Here is a 15,994-nt window from a genome sequence, read left to right on the forward strand (position 1 = left end):
GTGCTTGGGTTGGATTACAGGTATATGTTACCATGCCTGGCACCACAATGCTTCTTTAACATGACATTTACAGGCAATGTTTTTGGTTTTGTTGTTGTTGTTGTTTAAATACAGGTCTTGTGTACCCCAGACTGGGCTTTAACTCACTATGAAGCCCAAAGATAACCTTGAACTTCTCATCCTTCTGCTTCCATATCCAGAGTGCTGGGATTACAGGCATGCCATCAGACCCAGTCTTATGCTGTTTTGGGGAGAGAGCCTAGGGTTCACACATGCTAGGCAAGAATCCTGTCAACTCAGCTGCAAGAGCTGAACGAGCTGCTTTTTAGAGTAAACTGATGTTGTGACTCCATGGCACATTATAATAGCTAGAAGGCACTGAGCCTAAGAACCTCATGTCTTACAACATCCGGGTTACTAAGGTCAAGCATGTCAGCACATGCCTACAATCTTCTCAATTGAGGGGTGAAGCAGGAAGGGGTGAAGCGAGTTTTGAGGCCAGTCTTTGATAAATAGTGAATATAAGGTCAGCCAGAGCTGTATAGCAAGACCTTGTTCCAAAAAACAAACAAAACAAAACAAAAAACAAGCCCAGCCAAACCAAATCACCAACCAGGGAACTTCTCTTCCAGGGAATCCAACACCCACTTCTGGTCTCCCCAGGCAAGGTTCTCAGGGTTTCTGAGAACTCATTTTGCCCTCCCAGCAACCCTCTGGAGGAGACTGAAGCTGGTCCAGATGCTACTTTTCCCCATGTTAGAGTTCCTGTGTGCCCTGGCATGTGTGTGGAGGTCAGTTTTTACCTTCTTCCTTTGTTGTGAGGCTGAATCTTTCTTGTTTCTGCCTTTGTTGCTCACTCCAGGTTGGCAGGACCATAAGCTTCTGGACTATTCTCCCATCTCCCTCTCTCATCTGACTGTAGGGATGTTGAGACCACAGATGTGCGCCATGGCATCTGGCTTTTTATGTGAGTTTTGGGGATCAAATTCAGGTGATGAGGCTTGCTTGGCAAACCCTTGTAAGCGCAGAGCCGTTATCCTGGCTCCAGGCTCTCTTTCCTCGTGTTAGCTGTTCTAATCCCTCTGATTGTTTTCACTGTAAGTTAGTTGAAATCATTCCCTTATTGAGGCATGGTGCTGCACACCTGTCATTTCAGCACTTGGGAGGTGGATTAGGATTTCAAGGCCAGCCTTCGCTACACAGCAATCTTTAGGCTAGCCTGAGCTCTACAATAAAACCAAATTAAACCAAACCCACAAACTGTCTCTTTAGTGGTGGATATGAGTTGTTTTCAAAACAAAGACAATGGTATGCTGAATATCCTTGTCATGTTGTATGTGGAAAAAAGTATCTATACAATAAATAAGTAGAATTGAAATCCCTGCACCAAAGCTCCACGCCTCTTCAAATTTGGTAGATAATATCAAATTAGTCATAAGGCACATCATTGCCAATTGCCATACTCCTATTAACAGTGTATGCATTGTTCTTAATGCATTCTTGTTAATCAGACTACTGTTAAACCAATATTTGATAACTCCACGCATAAAACATGGTTCTTTACCAAAGTTTCAGTTTGCATTTCTCTTAGAGGTGCAGCTGAACATTTTCTTATTGATTTGTACAAATTGTATGTTAAAGAAGCCAGTTCTCTGCACAAAAGTGGTAGTAGTTTAAATTAATTTTATTTACTTGAGAAAGGTTAGTCTTTTTTTTTTGAGACAGGATTTCTGTGTGACTTTGGAGCCTGTCCTGGAACCCACTTTGTAGACCTTTGTAGACCAGGCTGCAGGCTGGCTTCAAACTCACAGAGATCCGCCTGCCTCTGCCTCCTGAGTGCTGGGATAAAAGGCATGTGCCACCACCGCCGGGCATGAGAAAGGTCAGTCTTGATCTCACTCTGTGCAGGCCTGGAGCTTATGATTCTCTTGTCTCTGCCTACTGAGTGCTGGGGTTACAGGCATGTACCTCCATTAACTACTTTTTTTCCCCTAGGGCTAAAGCAAACTCAGGCTTTCACACAGGCGAGGCAGATGCTTTAGCCATGAGCTGTATCCCTGGATGTTTACTTTTCATTTTGTTTCTGGAGCTTGCTCCCTAGAGAGACAGAAACATCTATTCTCCTTGTAAAGCACCAAGGACAAATCAGACTAGGATTCCACGAAAGTCTAACTTGGAGAGCTGGTGAGTTATTTGGTTTGCAGAGCGTGGGTGAGGGAGGGGTCACTTACAGGGCACGGGTGACCCCAAAGCAACGGGACCACTGGAAAGTCACACACCAGCATGGAGGATAACTTCTCTGTAGCTGCATAGATAGGGTCTCCTCCCCTTCAGTTAAACACCCATAATCACTATGCTCTAGCGGGAGTCCTCCTGCAGTTAGGGTAGAATTACATGGGGAGGGCTTGGAGGCAGAGGAAGGAACAGGTAGAATCTCAGGTGAAAAGCCAATGACCCTCCCCCACTCTCCTCTGATGAGGAAATATCAGCAGTGAGAAGGCAAGTAGCTAGCCGTGATAAGGATGATGGTTGATCTCTGCTGGAGGACCCAACGTGAACCATCCGAATGTAGGGTACCTACAAAGACTTCAGATTTCAAGATGTCCTAGATTAGGACTATTACTTTTATCATAGTTCAATGACCAGAATTAGAAAATTTCACAAATCCCTGAAGTTGTTTCAAAATCAAATCCCAAATGTTTTTCTTTTGGAGATAGGATCTTGCCACACAGCCCGAGCTGTCCCAAACTCACCACCGTGGTCTACTTGCCTCGGTCTCCTGAGTGCTGGGATTGTCACGTGCCACCATGATCAGCTTTGCCCTGAGGAAGTTCTATTTTTTTCAGGACAGGGTTTCTCTGCGTAGTTTTGATGCCTGTCCTAGATCTCGCTGTGTAGACCAGGCTGGCCTCAAACTCACACAGATTCACCTAGCTCTGCCTCCCGAGTGCTGGGATTAAAAAAAAAAAAAAAAAAAAAAAAAAAGCATGCACCACCACTGCCAGCTTGCAAATATTTCTAATTTGCTTATCAATAATTAGGGATGTATGTGTGGCAATTTATGGGAATGATTTCTCTCATTCAACAATGTGGATTCTGGGTATTGAATTCAGGTCATTGGTAGCAAGCACCTTCACCTCCTGAGGCATCTTGATAGCCCTAAACCCAGCCTTTTCTTTTTCTTTTTCTTTTTTTTTTTGTAAAGCAGCTTTAAAAAAATCCATCTCATTAAGGTTGAGAGCAGTTGTGGAAGACGCCCAGTGCCTGCACACACATCTGCATCCACACCTACACCCACAAAACACTTGCACATACATGTATACACCTCATCTTTTTTCCCCCGGCAGAACTATGACCCAAATCTTAATTTTGTGTGGTTTTCCACTTGTAATTGCATTGGATATAAAGTTCAGGGTGTGGTTTGTAGCCTGTGGCCAGTCTGGGTGACCTCAGAAGGCAGAGTCTTGCTATAAACAACATCTTCAGAGTGTGGACTGCGGTTCTTTCCTGTTCCACTAATGACTCAGCCACACTTGGGCACAAGGATCCACGGCAGCCATTCCATCATGAGACACCCCTATGCCCCTTGCCTTAGTAGGCCAAGCACACTCCTCTGTTGGCTATGTAGCCGCTCTGGCTTTCTCTGAAATGCATGTCCACTCATCTGTTTCCAGGCCAGCATCCCCCAGAGCATAGGCTAACATCAAAATTCTTCAGACTGGGTCCGCTGTGTGTCAGCTTTTCTGTCTTATTATACATCCTCTGCATCTTCTGCTGAACAGATTCCCCTTTCTCACCAACCCTCCCTGTGTCCTGGGCTCTGCCCAACTTGCTTTTCCCCACCAGCCTCGTGTTTTCTTGCCTTTGTGCTTCTGCATACTTACTAACACCTCCCACCCCACCCCCAACCCACCCCACCCCCGTCTTGAGGATTCTCTCTCTCTCTCTCTCTCATTTTATTTTCAAGATCTAGTGCTAGAATGTTTCAATTCCGGTCAGAATTAATTGCTCCTGTTTGAGCTCTACCCTGCATGGTTGGCTGCATGCACACCTAATAGTACTTCCGTTTGGCTCTTTATTAGAATAGCTTGTTTATGAGTTTCGCACTTCTGTCTTTGAGCTCCCTTGGGCAGAAGCCACGCCTCTTGTCTTCTTTTCTCTGGCAGTGCCTTGGAAAGGGCAAAAGGTAGATGCTAGTGACTGATGAGAGAGAATGAAGAGCACCAATTATCCTTTGTGACGGGGCAGGCCCTTGTGTATAGGGATGATGCATGTACGTGTATATTGTTTGGAAAACTGTAGTGCGTTTTGGTACTGCCATTAATGGAGTGTTATTGGTAGAGATGTTCCATTCCAAATGGCCTGACCCACTCAGTTAGACACTCTTGAAACAGGGAGCAGCAGAATAGGAATCCAGCCTCCTTATTGCCCGAACAAGGAAATAGGCCCACAAAGGGTCAGGCTTTGATTTTCTGGCACAGAGGTTCATGTCTCCTGCCTTTTTGGACTGGGCTGTTTTTCTCTGCTGTATAATTATTATTTCTTTTCTTCTTTCTAAAATAGGGTTTCTTTGCATAACCTTGGCTATGCTGGAACTAGCCTTGTAGAACAGGCTGGCCTGGAACTCAGAGAAATCCACCTGCCTCTGCCTCCTGAGAGCTGGGATTTTAGGCTTGGGCCACCACCACTTGGCTAATTATTGTTTCTAATGCAGTTATATTCAAACTATTTTGAATATATTCACTCAAAATCTTAGAAATTTTAAGTAGACATTGAATTTTTCATTATAATCTTGAATAGTTACAAAAGATGCACTTTATATATGGTAACCATTTTTTTTTTTGTTTTGTTTTGTTTTGTTTTTCAAGACAGGGTTTCTCTGTGTAGCTTTGTGACTTTCCTGGAACTCTCTTTGGAGACCAGGCTGGCCGCGAACTCACAGAGATCTGCCTGCCTCTGCCTCCCGAGTGCTGGGATTAAAGGAGTGTGCTACCACCGCCTGGCGGTAACCATTTTTGGTTGTTCTTTTTAAAGGGAGATGGAGAAGGAGCCAGAGAAGGGGAAGACATCAGGGACCAGCCACCCAGCTAGACAACCATTAAGCCACAGAGTAAGAGTAAGATTTACAGAAGTAAGAGAATGGGAAAAACCCAGAGGTAAAAGGTAGACGGCATAATTTAAGATAAGGAAAGCCAGAAACTAAGCCAAGCTAAGGCTGGGCATTCATAAGTAAGAATAAACCTCCATGTGTGACTTATTTGGGAGCTGGGTGGTAGGCCAGTAAAATACCACCAACAACAGAGAAATGGCTTACTTCAGCTTATATCTTGTAGCCCAGCATGAAGGGAATTCAGAGCAGGGATTCAATGCTGAACCTGCAGGTAGAAGCTGATGCAGAGGCCGTGAAAGAATTCTGCTAACTGGATTGCTCCTCTTGATTTTTTATACAACGTGGCACTCCTGTCCAGGGGTAGCACTACCCACGCTCCCACATCTATCGGTAGTCAAAAAAATACACCACAGACTTGCCCACAGGCCAATCTGATGAAAACATTTTCTCCATTGGAGTTTCCTCTTCCCAGATGACCCTGGTTTTTGTTAAGTTGACCAAAAAAAAAAAAAAAAAACAAAAAAAAAAAACCTAAAAAAAAAAAAAAACTAACCAGTTCATTTTGTATTTAATGGACTGGAAATATCTGGGTGATTTAACACATCAACTATCAAAAATACATAAACAAAAATTACACCACTTCCTTCCATTGTTATTAATTTTTTTTGTACTGCTGTAATGGACTCTGGGGAAACACACAGGCCTCTGCTACTGAGATATGTCCCCAGCCAGCCAGCAAGTCACCTCTTTATCATTCACTTATTTCCTTTCTCTTTTCCCCCACTCTTTATATTTCCATCCTTCACATTATCTTATTTTTTTCCTTTGCTTGAAAATCTTCTATCCAACACCTTAAAATATTTCACTGTAATAAACAAAATATATAGAGGCAGATCCAGTTTGCTCTTTATTGCTATGATAAAACACCATGGCCAAAAGCAATCTGAGGAGGAGAGGGTTTATTTGGCTTACAGGTTACAGTACACCAGGAAAAGCCAAGGAAAGAACTCAAGGCAGGAACGAGGAAGCAGGAATTAAAGCAGATACCATGGAAGAATGCTGCCTACTGGCTTGCTCCGCATAGCTTGCTTAGCCTGCTTTCTTACACACTCTGGGACCACCTGCCCAGTGGTGGTACCACTGTAGCTGTAAGTTTTTTCAATCCCACCCGGCCCTGAAGTCCCGAGTTTCTCTGGTCCCGCCTGGCTCTGAGGTCCTGCAGCTGCTTATAAAATAATCACTCAGAGGCTTAATATTAGTTGCAAATTTTATGGCCTATTGGCTCAGATTTCTTGCTAGCTAGCTCTTACAACTTAACTCAGCCCATTTCTATTAATCTATGCATTGCCACGTGGCTTTGTGGCTTACTGGTACTTTCACATCTTGCTTCTCCTGGTGGCAGCTTGCAGCACCTGCCCCACTCTCCTTTCTTCTCCTCTCTCCAGTTGGAACGTACCACCTAACCTTATTCTGCCTCACCATTGGCCAAACAGCTTTATCAACCAATCAGAGCAATACATATTCACAGCATGCAGAAAGACATCCCACAGCATACCACCCACAATAGCTTGAACCTTTCACATCAATTATCAGTCAAGAAAATGCCCTACACAGGGACTTAAGAGATGGCTCAGTGCTGAAGAACACTGATTGCTCTTCCAGAGGACAGGGGTTCAATTCCCAGCATCCATGTGGTACCCAGACCAGTTCCAGGGGAATCTGATGCTCCCTCTTCTGGCCTCTGCAGGCACTGCACACATGTGGTGCATACACATAAACACAGGAAAAACACCTGCACATAAAACAAAAATAAATGAATAAATAAAAGAATGAAAAAAGAAAATGCCCTAGTTCCTTGTCTACAGGCCAATCCAATGGAGGCATTTTCTTTCTTTTTTTTCTTTTTTCTTTTTGAGACAGGGTTTCTCTGTGTAGTTTTTTGGTGTCTGTCCTGGATCTTGCTCTGTAGACCAGGCTGGCCTCGAACTCACAGAGATCCGCCTGCCTCTGCCTCTCAAGTGCTGGGATTAAAGGTGTGCACCACTGCCTGGTGGAGGCATTTTCTTAATTAAAGTGCCCTCTTCTTGGATACCTCTAGTTTGTGTCAAGTTGACAAACAACAACAACAACAACAACAACAACAAACAAAAACAAAAAACAAACAAAACAAAAAAACCTCCCAAAACCTAACCCAAACAGGGACCTAGTGGGATGACTCCTGAATGGAAGTGTGATGAGAAGGGCCAGCCTGCCATCAGGTAGTGGTGGCTGAGGCACACTCCATCAGCAATCACAAGTAGGGCTAAGTAGGCTTCCAGGAGCGTGCCCGTGGACGCTCTGAGACCGGAAAATGCGTCATGAAAGAGATGGGGACTCCAAACGTGGACACTGATACTAGATTCAGCAAAATTGCACTAGGGAATGCCTGTGTCGTATCCCTCTGTGTGGCTCTCCATGAGAAGGACTCACTAAAAAGCCCTGTACGTTGGTAGCCTCTGTCCCTTTGGGAGCTACCTTCAATACCAGACAGTCCATGAAGATGTGAATTAACTGCTGATTGTCAAATAATTATAAAACTGCAAATACATATACTTTATTTTTTCTTTCCTATGGCTGTAATTAATATTTTTTTCTGATTAGGGCTGTTGCTATAATTTAATTTATACTACCTATCAAAGTTTTATAATGAGCAAACAGTAAATATGTGAGAAAACTTCTGAGTTCATGACTCAGAAGGGGTGCTATGATGAGAAATACTTTTATTGGAATACTGGATGTTTATGGTACATTGAATTTTTCTTTTTCTTTTTTGGTTTTTTGAGATAGGGTTTCTCTGTGTATTTCTGCCTGTCCTGGAGCTCTGTAGACCCGGCTGGCCTCAAACTCAGAAATCTGCCTGCCTCTGCCTCCTTTTCTTTTTCTTAAAAAAATTTACTTATTTATTTTTTGGGGAGGGGTGAATAAGGAAGTCAGAAGTTCTGGGGATTGAAATCAGGTAGTCAGGACTGGTGGTACCTTCACCTGCTGAGCCATATTGCTAGCATTTTGATGGAGAGTTAATTTAGCTCCTAAGGTTTATAACTCATAGCAACAGATTTTAGTAAGAATCAGGAAATAGACAGGATGGGGAAAAGAAGCTCAAGGTTAGAGTTCTTGATTAGAAGAGTCAAGGCCAGGGAGGGTTTGGGTCCCTATGAACCAGAAGGGAGAAAAAGAGATCAGAAGGATGGTTCAGTGGGTGATGGAGATTGCTGGCAAGCTGACAACCTGAGCTGATTACTTGGACCCACATGGTGGAAGGAGGGAACCAACTCTTGAAAGGTGTCCTCTAACCTCCACACGTGTGAAGTGATACGTGTGCTCAAACACACACACACACACACACACACACACACACACACACACACACACACGAATAAGTGAGCGTAATAAAAACCAAGAGACCATAAGAAAGTTGATTATGTGAAAATTTAACAGGTTGATGTCTTCCAGAAAAATTTTCATACCCCTATGAGATATACACGCTGCAGTTAGTAGAAGCAAGCTACTAAAAAAAAAAAAAAAAAAAAAAAAAAAAAAGAAGACAGGAAGATAAGTGGGTTTTGGGTGGTTTGGGGAGCAAGCAGGGAGATTTAGGTGGATGTGATCAACGTACATTGTCTACATGTATGAAATTGTCAAAGAATAAATAAAAATATCTTTAAAAAAAACAAAGGGTTGGGCGGATGGCTTAGTGGTTAAGAGCGCTGACTGCTCTTCCAAGGGACTCGGGTTCAATTCCCAGCACCCACATAGCAGCTCACAACTGTCTCTAAATCCCAAGATCTGACACTCTCACACAGACATACATGCAGGCAAAACACCAATGCAAATAAAATAAAAGTAAGTAAATTATTAAAAAAAAAAAAAAAAAAACAAAACCAAGAGGCAAGGCCTTAAGTCTTCAGCCAGCCTCTCAAGGGAGCACCCAGCCACCTCTGATCCTGAGCATTGAACACCCTCCCTACGAGCCTAGTGTCCCTTAGAAGTTGGCGCCTATCTCGCCCCGCCCCATTATAGCCCCGCCCAGTCCTCTCCCGGCCCCGCCCCACCTCCCTGGGACTGGGCTTTGGGCTCCTGTGGGCCCCGCCTCTTCCGGCCCGCGAGGTTTGATTCCTTTGGCGGGCGGAAGCTGCTGGAGCTTGAATCCCGTGAAGATTCCCACCGACTTCTCTCTGTCCCAGCTCTGCTGGGTTCTGCGGCGGCTGCTTCGACCTTCTGTCCGGTTCGGTCCCGCCGGGCCTGCCGCCCCTCAGGTCAGTTCTCCCACCCGCAGACCGGGCTGTGAGCTGTGGGGCGCGGCCGGGAGACGGAGCTGCCCCGGGGTTCCGCCCACCCGTGCGGTTCTCCGTGAGAACTTCTAGACTTCTTGATCCAGGATTTTCACAGGTGGTGGTGGTGGTTGCTTCTTTTTTTTTTTTTTTTTCTCTTTCTTCCTGCCGTTCTGAGACGTAGTCTTGTGTGGTCCAGGCTGGTCTTGAACTCACTGTAGCTAAAGCGGTCCCTGAATTCTGCATCCTGTCTCAGCTTCCCAAGGGCTGGGGAGTAAGGGCATGAGCGCTCCCCACCCCCATTACCCGCTCCGGGAGTTAGTGATGGAGTTTGGCGCAGCGGTGGACGCCCAGGAGGCTGCCGTAGATGGGAAATTAAAGTTCCGTTTCAGTGCTCCCGACGGTCCGCAGAAGCGGGTCAGAGAAGGGTTTGGGGATACTTTACCAACTCAGTTTCCTGGGGGTGCTCCACTTAAAAGGGAAATGTGTGATCCCCGTTTTCAGAGTCCTAATCCTTGCTCACCTTACATCTCCTCAAAGCAAGTGGCCTGAGGCGCGCGTATTGTAAGGGTGCTCCGAGGCTGTAGCAGTAAACGGAGCAGCAAGGGGGCTCCTGCCAAGGAGGCTGTGGAGAGACACAGGGGAACCTCTCAGAGCAGGCGTTCCAGGGCAGCTGACTCGCACCACGGTGAGGTGAGTGAGTGTTCCAGTCTCACCGTGGGTAGATTTCTGTAGTTGGTGGAGGAGGAGGAGGGAGGGGTTTCAGCGTGGCCTGAAATGTTGCTTAGAGGCTTAGATTCCCAATTTTAGTTCATGTTTTGGTTTCTGTTTTTTATGAGGTGTGAGAGAAATCAAAACAGCTTATTGCACCTTCGTGGAAACAGTGGATCTTTCCTGCCTATCTACTGTGAACCAACTAAATGGGCAGATTAGTCCCCAAATGCCTTTTGGAGTGAATGCCTCTGTGGCTGTTCTCAGAAACCTGTAAGGGAGCAGGAAGGATGCTACTCAACTATTCTAAGGCCAAATTATAAGGCATTCTGCACTCTCCTTTGAAATGACCAGATCAGTGTCTCATGGGAGGAAGTTAATGTATTTTGTAGCAAGTGATAGCATGGCCCAAATAACATAATACTAGTAGCAAAACAAACTCAGTTTGTGCAGTCCATGCCTGACTTGGAACTCACAGAGATACACATGCCTCTGCCTCCCAAGGGCTGGGATAAAGGCAGGAGCCACAGCATCTTAGAGTTTCATCCCAAATCTCCCAGTATCTAGCTGATGCCTTGTTTCCTCAGAAGTTTATAACATATGCCCCATTTCTTCTATTTCACCACAACCGGAGGAGCACTCAGATATCGGACTTAGGGTCTGGTTTACTTGTACACTAATGGACAGATAGTCAGGCATCTCCAATCACAGGTATTTCTTGTTTCGTATTCCAGTTTCTAGAAGATAAATAGAATGTCTAATATTAGACATGTAGAGGTCAAATATAGTAGATATAATCGCTAGTTTTCTTCCTTCCTTCCTTCCTTTTTTTTTTTTTTTTTTTTTGAGACAGGGTTTCTCAAACAGCTCAGGCTGTCCTGGAACTCCCTTTGTAGATCATGCTGGCCTCAAACTCACAGAGATCCTCCTGCCTCTCGAGTGCTGGGATTAAAGGTATGTGCCACCACTGCCCAGGATTACTAGTTTTCTTAATAGTAGCAAAAATGATGTTCCCTGGGTTTAATAGATATAATCCAGCCCCACAATGGTGTTACTTAAAGCCATGGTGATTTGAGGGAAGAGTAGACAGAAAAAAGTTTTAGTATTTGTGCAAGCCAGTCTCTTCCTAGGAACTGGAAGTTTAAGAGTCCTTTGGGAGAAATCTGTGAAGAAGTTAATTATGAGCCAAGCCTGGTGGTACACTGTGTAATTTTGTGTGTGTGTGGTGGGATTAGGCAGGAAGTGTGGAAAGTCGAAGCTGCCTAGGCTGTGGAGAAAATTTATGACTGTTGGGATTGCAGACTCGAGTCTCCATGCTGGGTTTGCTAGCCTACTTTATAGCAGACAGCTCTCCAACCAAATTTATATCCCCCAACTCCCCCATTTCCTTCTCTTGCCCCCCCCCCCCCTTCTCTTTGAACAGGGATCCCAGGAGTTTCTGAGCTGTGTCTTGACCTCTAATCTGCTATTATTTCTTGTCCTGGAATTTCTTAGTTCTATGTTTCCAGTTTTTTGGGGATGGGGTTCTACCTGATTCCCATATTTGTCTTACTGGCAAATGACCATTAAGAGATTTCTGAGTTAGTGAGGCAAGCATATTCCCTTAAAATCTATCTGGCCGGGTGAGATGTTGTGGTGGATTGGAGAGAACAAAGCTGTTCTCTGTCCTCTCACCTCCACATGCATGCTATGGCATGTGCACACCCATATACACATTTATCATACACACACAATAATTACGAATTTAAAAAATCAGATTTACGCCGGGCGGTGGTGGCGCACGCCTTTAATCCCAGCACTTGGGAGGCAGAGGCAGGCGGGTCTCTGTGAGTTCGAGGCCAGCCTGGGCTACCAAGTGAGTCCCAGGAAAGGCACAAAGCTACACAGAGAAACCCTGTCTTGAAAAACCAAAAAAAAAAAAAAATCAGATTTACATGTATGTGTCTGCGTGACTGTGTAGCATGCTGGTACCTGCAGAGGCCAGAAGAGAGTGTTGGATCCTCTGAACTTGGAGTTACAAGTGGTTGTAAGCAGTCTAACATGGGTGCTAGGAACTTAACTTGGGAGAGCAGCAAGCACTCTTAACTGCCAAGCCTCTCTTCAGTCCTTCCTGCCAACCCTCCATTTTAATATAGTACATTATGTGTGACCTAGGCTAATCTGGAACTTCAAATCCTCTTTTCTGGTATCCGCAGTGCTGTGATTGTGGGCAGGTATCAGCATACCTGGTTCTGTTTTCTTTTTGATTCTGTCTTTGATTGTACAGGGATTCTGAACGAACACACATACACTCTTTAGTTTTTTTTCCCCAGTTGATCTGGAACTCTCTGTGTAGACCAGGCTGGTCTCAAACTTGGAGTAATAATCCTCAAGACTCTGCCTCCCAAGTGCTGGGATTACAGGTGTGTGCCACTGAGCTCAGTCTTGTGTTTTCTGTTTTTTGTTTTTTTTTTGAAAGGTAGTTTTTTTTTTAAAGCTTTATTTATTTACTTACTCGGTGTGTGTGCAGATGTGTGGAGGTCAGAGGACAACTATGGGAGTTGGTCTCTGTCGTGGAGGTCCCAGGGATCAAACTCAGGTTGTCAGGCAAGAGACTTTACCCACTGAGCTAGTTTGTCTTTGATTTTAAGTGGGTTTGTTGTTGTTTGAGGCATAATCTCCTGTAGCCCAGGTAGTCTTGAACTTGCTATGTCTAGGATGACTTTGAGCTCCTGCCTCTACCTTTCAATTACTGGGATTGCAGGGAAGTACTATCACCTGGATATGTTCAAGTCTTTATCTGAACTTGATTTGTATGGATGGTGTGAAGCAGGAATCCAGGGGTTTTTGTTTTTTAATATGACTAATTACTGCTTCACTGTTGCTTATATGCCTAAGATTTATTTTTATCTCTATTTACAAATGGAGGAGGTGAAGCTGGGTGGTGGTGGAGCACAATTTTAATCTCAGTGCTCTGGAGGCAGAGGCAGGCGGATCTCTGCCTGGCCTATGGCCTAGCCCTGGTCCACAGAGTGAGTTCCAGGACAGCCAGGCTACACAGAAACCCTGTCTCAAAAAACTTAAAAAAAAAAAAAAAAAAAATGGAGTGATATTTCTTTTATTGGTCATGTACATTTTTTTTCTGTTTTACAGATTATTTTTGTCATTTCGAATAAACTTCCAGGTGGACTATGAAAGATTATGATGAACTTCTCAAATACTATGAATTATATGAAACTATTGGGACAGGTAATTATTACTATTTTTTTTTTGGAGGCAGAGTACAGATAAAATAATCGGAGGTATGGTCTTTTTGGGTAGTTATGAGCTTTTTAGTATAATTGAAATAGCTTAAATTTTTTCTACCTACAATTAAAAAATTTAAATTTATTTTATTGTGTGTGTGTCTGTGTGTATGATGTATGTGGGACACACATGCCACAGCATGCATATGGAGGTGAGAGGACAGCTTTGTGGAGTAGGTTCTCTTCCACCTTTATGTGGGTTCTGGGGCTGGAACTCAGGCCTGTGTGCCAAGTGCCTTTACCTGCTGAGCCATCTCACCTGGTCCTTTACCTACTTTACTAAGCAGAGCAGAACAAGGGTAGAATGTTAGGGAAAGAACTTTGACTTTTAGCGTAAACGAAAGCCCCGGGGGAGCTTTGAGCTAAGGGGTGTCATCCTGGCTGCTTGAGCTCAGGTGAAGACATGGGGTGGGAGAGGGCACGGGCGGAGGTGGAAAGCTGTTGGGAAGCAATTGCAGTCAGGACAGGGACACTGGAGATGGTGGCAGCGTGGTTAGAATGACAGGGGAAGCTCGTGAGATTGAGTTATAACATAAAATATGCAAAGTGCGCAGATGTTAATGAGTACATGAATGCACAGTCATGCATTACCTGCTCAGAGAGACGTGGGCCATTTCTAGTCAGTACCTGTTTGTTTTCCCCAAGGTAAGGAGGTGGGATTTGCTGATGGAATACTTGGAGTGCTAGAGAAATGAAGTTCCAGGATTTTGTGCCCAGCCAGCCTCCAGGGAAAACAGTGGGGAAGACCTTGGAAGAGGCTATCAGAAACTTCTTTTTGGGTGTATTAACATCTTTCAGACAAATAGAGATATTTAGTTAGCCTTGACTCAGTTTTAAAACATAATTGCTTACCTTCATAGTTTTTTTTTTAATTATTTTTATTTTATGTGCATTGATGTCTTGCCTGCATGTATGTCTGTGTGATGGTGTTGGGTCTCTTGGAACTGGCGTTACAGACAGTTGTGAGCTGTCATGTGGGTGCTGGGAATTGAACCAGGGTCCTCTCGAAGAGCAGCCAGTGCTCTTAATCTGCCATCTCTCCAGGCCCACCTTCATAGTTTTTAAGCTCAGTGAAGTTTTATATAATTTGTCGTCAGTCTCAGTAACTTTATGTTGTGTTCTAGCATGTTAGTAAAGAAAATTTAATTGCAATGTTAACCATAGAGTATATTCTTTTTAAAAAAGATTTATTATTTTTATTTATGTTTATGTGTGTGGTCTGTGTGTGAGTAACGTGTGTGTGTGTGTGTGTGTGTGTGTGTGTGTGGCTGTGGCTGTGGCTGTGGCTGTGGCTGTGGCTGTGGCTGTGGCTGAGGAGCCTAGAAGAGGGTGTTGGATGCTCTGGAGCTGGAGTAACAGACAGTTTTGAGCTGTCTAACATAAGTGCTGGTAACTAAACTCTGGTCATCTGTAAGAGTGCCAAGCATGCTGTGACTTGTTAGCCTTCTCTCCAACTCCCATAAAACATATTTCTAAAGAGTGAGGGTTTTTTTTTCCTGCTTCTTTATTATTTATTCTTTATTTACTGTTCATGGTAGGAAAGAAAAAAACTCCATCTAGCAACCTTCCTAATGCTGTGACCCTTTAATACAGTTCCTCATGTTGTGGTGACTGCCAACTATAAAATCATTTCGTTGCTACTTCATAACTGTAATGTTGCTACTGTAATATATTGTAATGTAAATATCTGTGTTTTCAGATGGTTCTCAGGCAACCCCTGTGAAAGGGTCTTGACCCACAAAGGAGTTGTAACCCACAGGTTGAGAACTGCTGACCTAGAAAGGCTGAAAAGAACCTGGAGTCATGGCTAACCTGTTGGAAGTGACAGAGGAAGGACAAACTTCTAGGAAAATGTGGCTTGAAAGAGCCTTTTTAAAAATCTGTGCTTGGGCCCTTGTTTATCTCTTATTCATTTTTTTATACTTAGGTGGCTTTGCAAAGGTCAAACTTGCCTGTCATATCCTCACTGGAGAAATGGTAGCTATAAAAATCATGGATAAAAATGCTCTAGGGGTAAGTTGAAATTATTTTTTTCCCCTTAATTGTACAAAATAATGGGTTCCATTGTGATACTTATATATATGGAGTTATAGAACATTGACCATTTATCCTTCATGACCTTAAAAAAAAAGGTTATTTTGAGTCAAGATTTCACTATTATATAGCACTGGTCTTGAACTTACTTTGTGTCAAGATTGGCCTTTAACTTGTGATTTTTCTGCTTCAACCTCATGAGTGTTAGGATTGCCAGTGTGTGTCATCATGCCCTACTAAGGAATATATATAGCTTTTCATATGTATGTATGCATGGCATATGTGTGGGCACACGTGTAGGTATGCGTGCATGTGTATGCCCATGCATGTACAGAGACCTGAGGTTGATACTGGAAATCTTCCTTGATTGCTTTCCACTTGATTCTTTTTTGAGGCAAGGTCTCTCAGTCAAACCCCGAGCTTGCTGATATGGCTAGTCTTGCTAGACAGCTTGCTTGCTTTGGGGATCCTGTCTTTGTCTTCTGAAGGTGAAATTCTAAACAAGTTGCCTTATGTATCTGACATTTATGTGGTTTCTGGGGACC

General features: G+C 43.9%; 1 protein-coding gene across 3 annotated transcripts in view; it reads left to right on the forward strand.

Annotated features, from left to right (window-relative positions):
* The first annotated feature begins 9,267 nt into the window (after positions 1-9,267).
* Positions 9,268-15,994, forward strand: part of Melk (maternal embryonic leucine zipper kinase) — a 73,755-nt gene continuing 67,028 nt past the window's right edge. For all 3 annotated transcript variants that reach the window (XM_059254255.1, XM_059254256.1, XM_059254257.1), the window contains exons 1-3: positions 9,268-9,405; positions 13,264-13,359; positions 15,343-15,428. In XM_059254255.1, coding sequence (XP_059110238.1) covers positions 13,302-13,359; positions 15,343-15,428 — 144 coding nt within the window. In that variant the 5' untranslated portion in view covers positions 9,268-9,405; positions 13,264-13,301. The remainder of the gene's footprint in view (positions 9,406-13,263; positions 13,360-15,342; positions 15,429-15,994) is intronic.

Source organism: Peromyscus eremicus, chromosome 2, assembly GCF_949786415.1.
Source record: "Peromyscus eremicus chromosome 2, PerEre_H2_v1, whole genome shotgun sequence".
NCBI classification, from domain to species: domain Eukaryota; kingdom Metazoa; phylum Chordata; class Mammalia; order Rodentia; family Cricetidae; genus Peromyscus; species Peromyscus eremicus.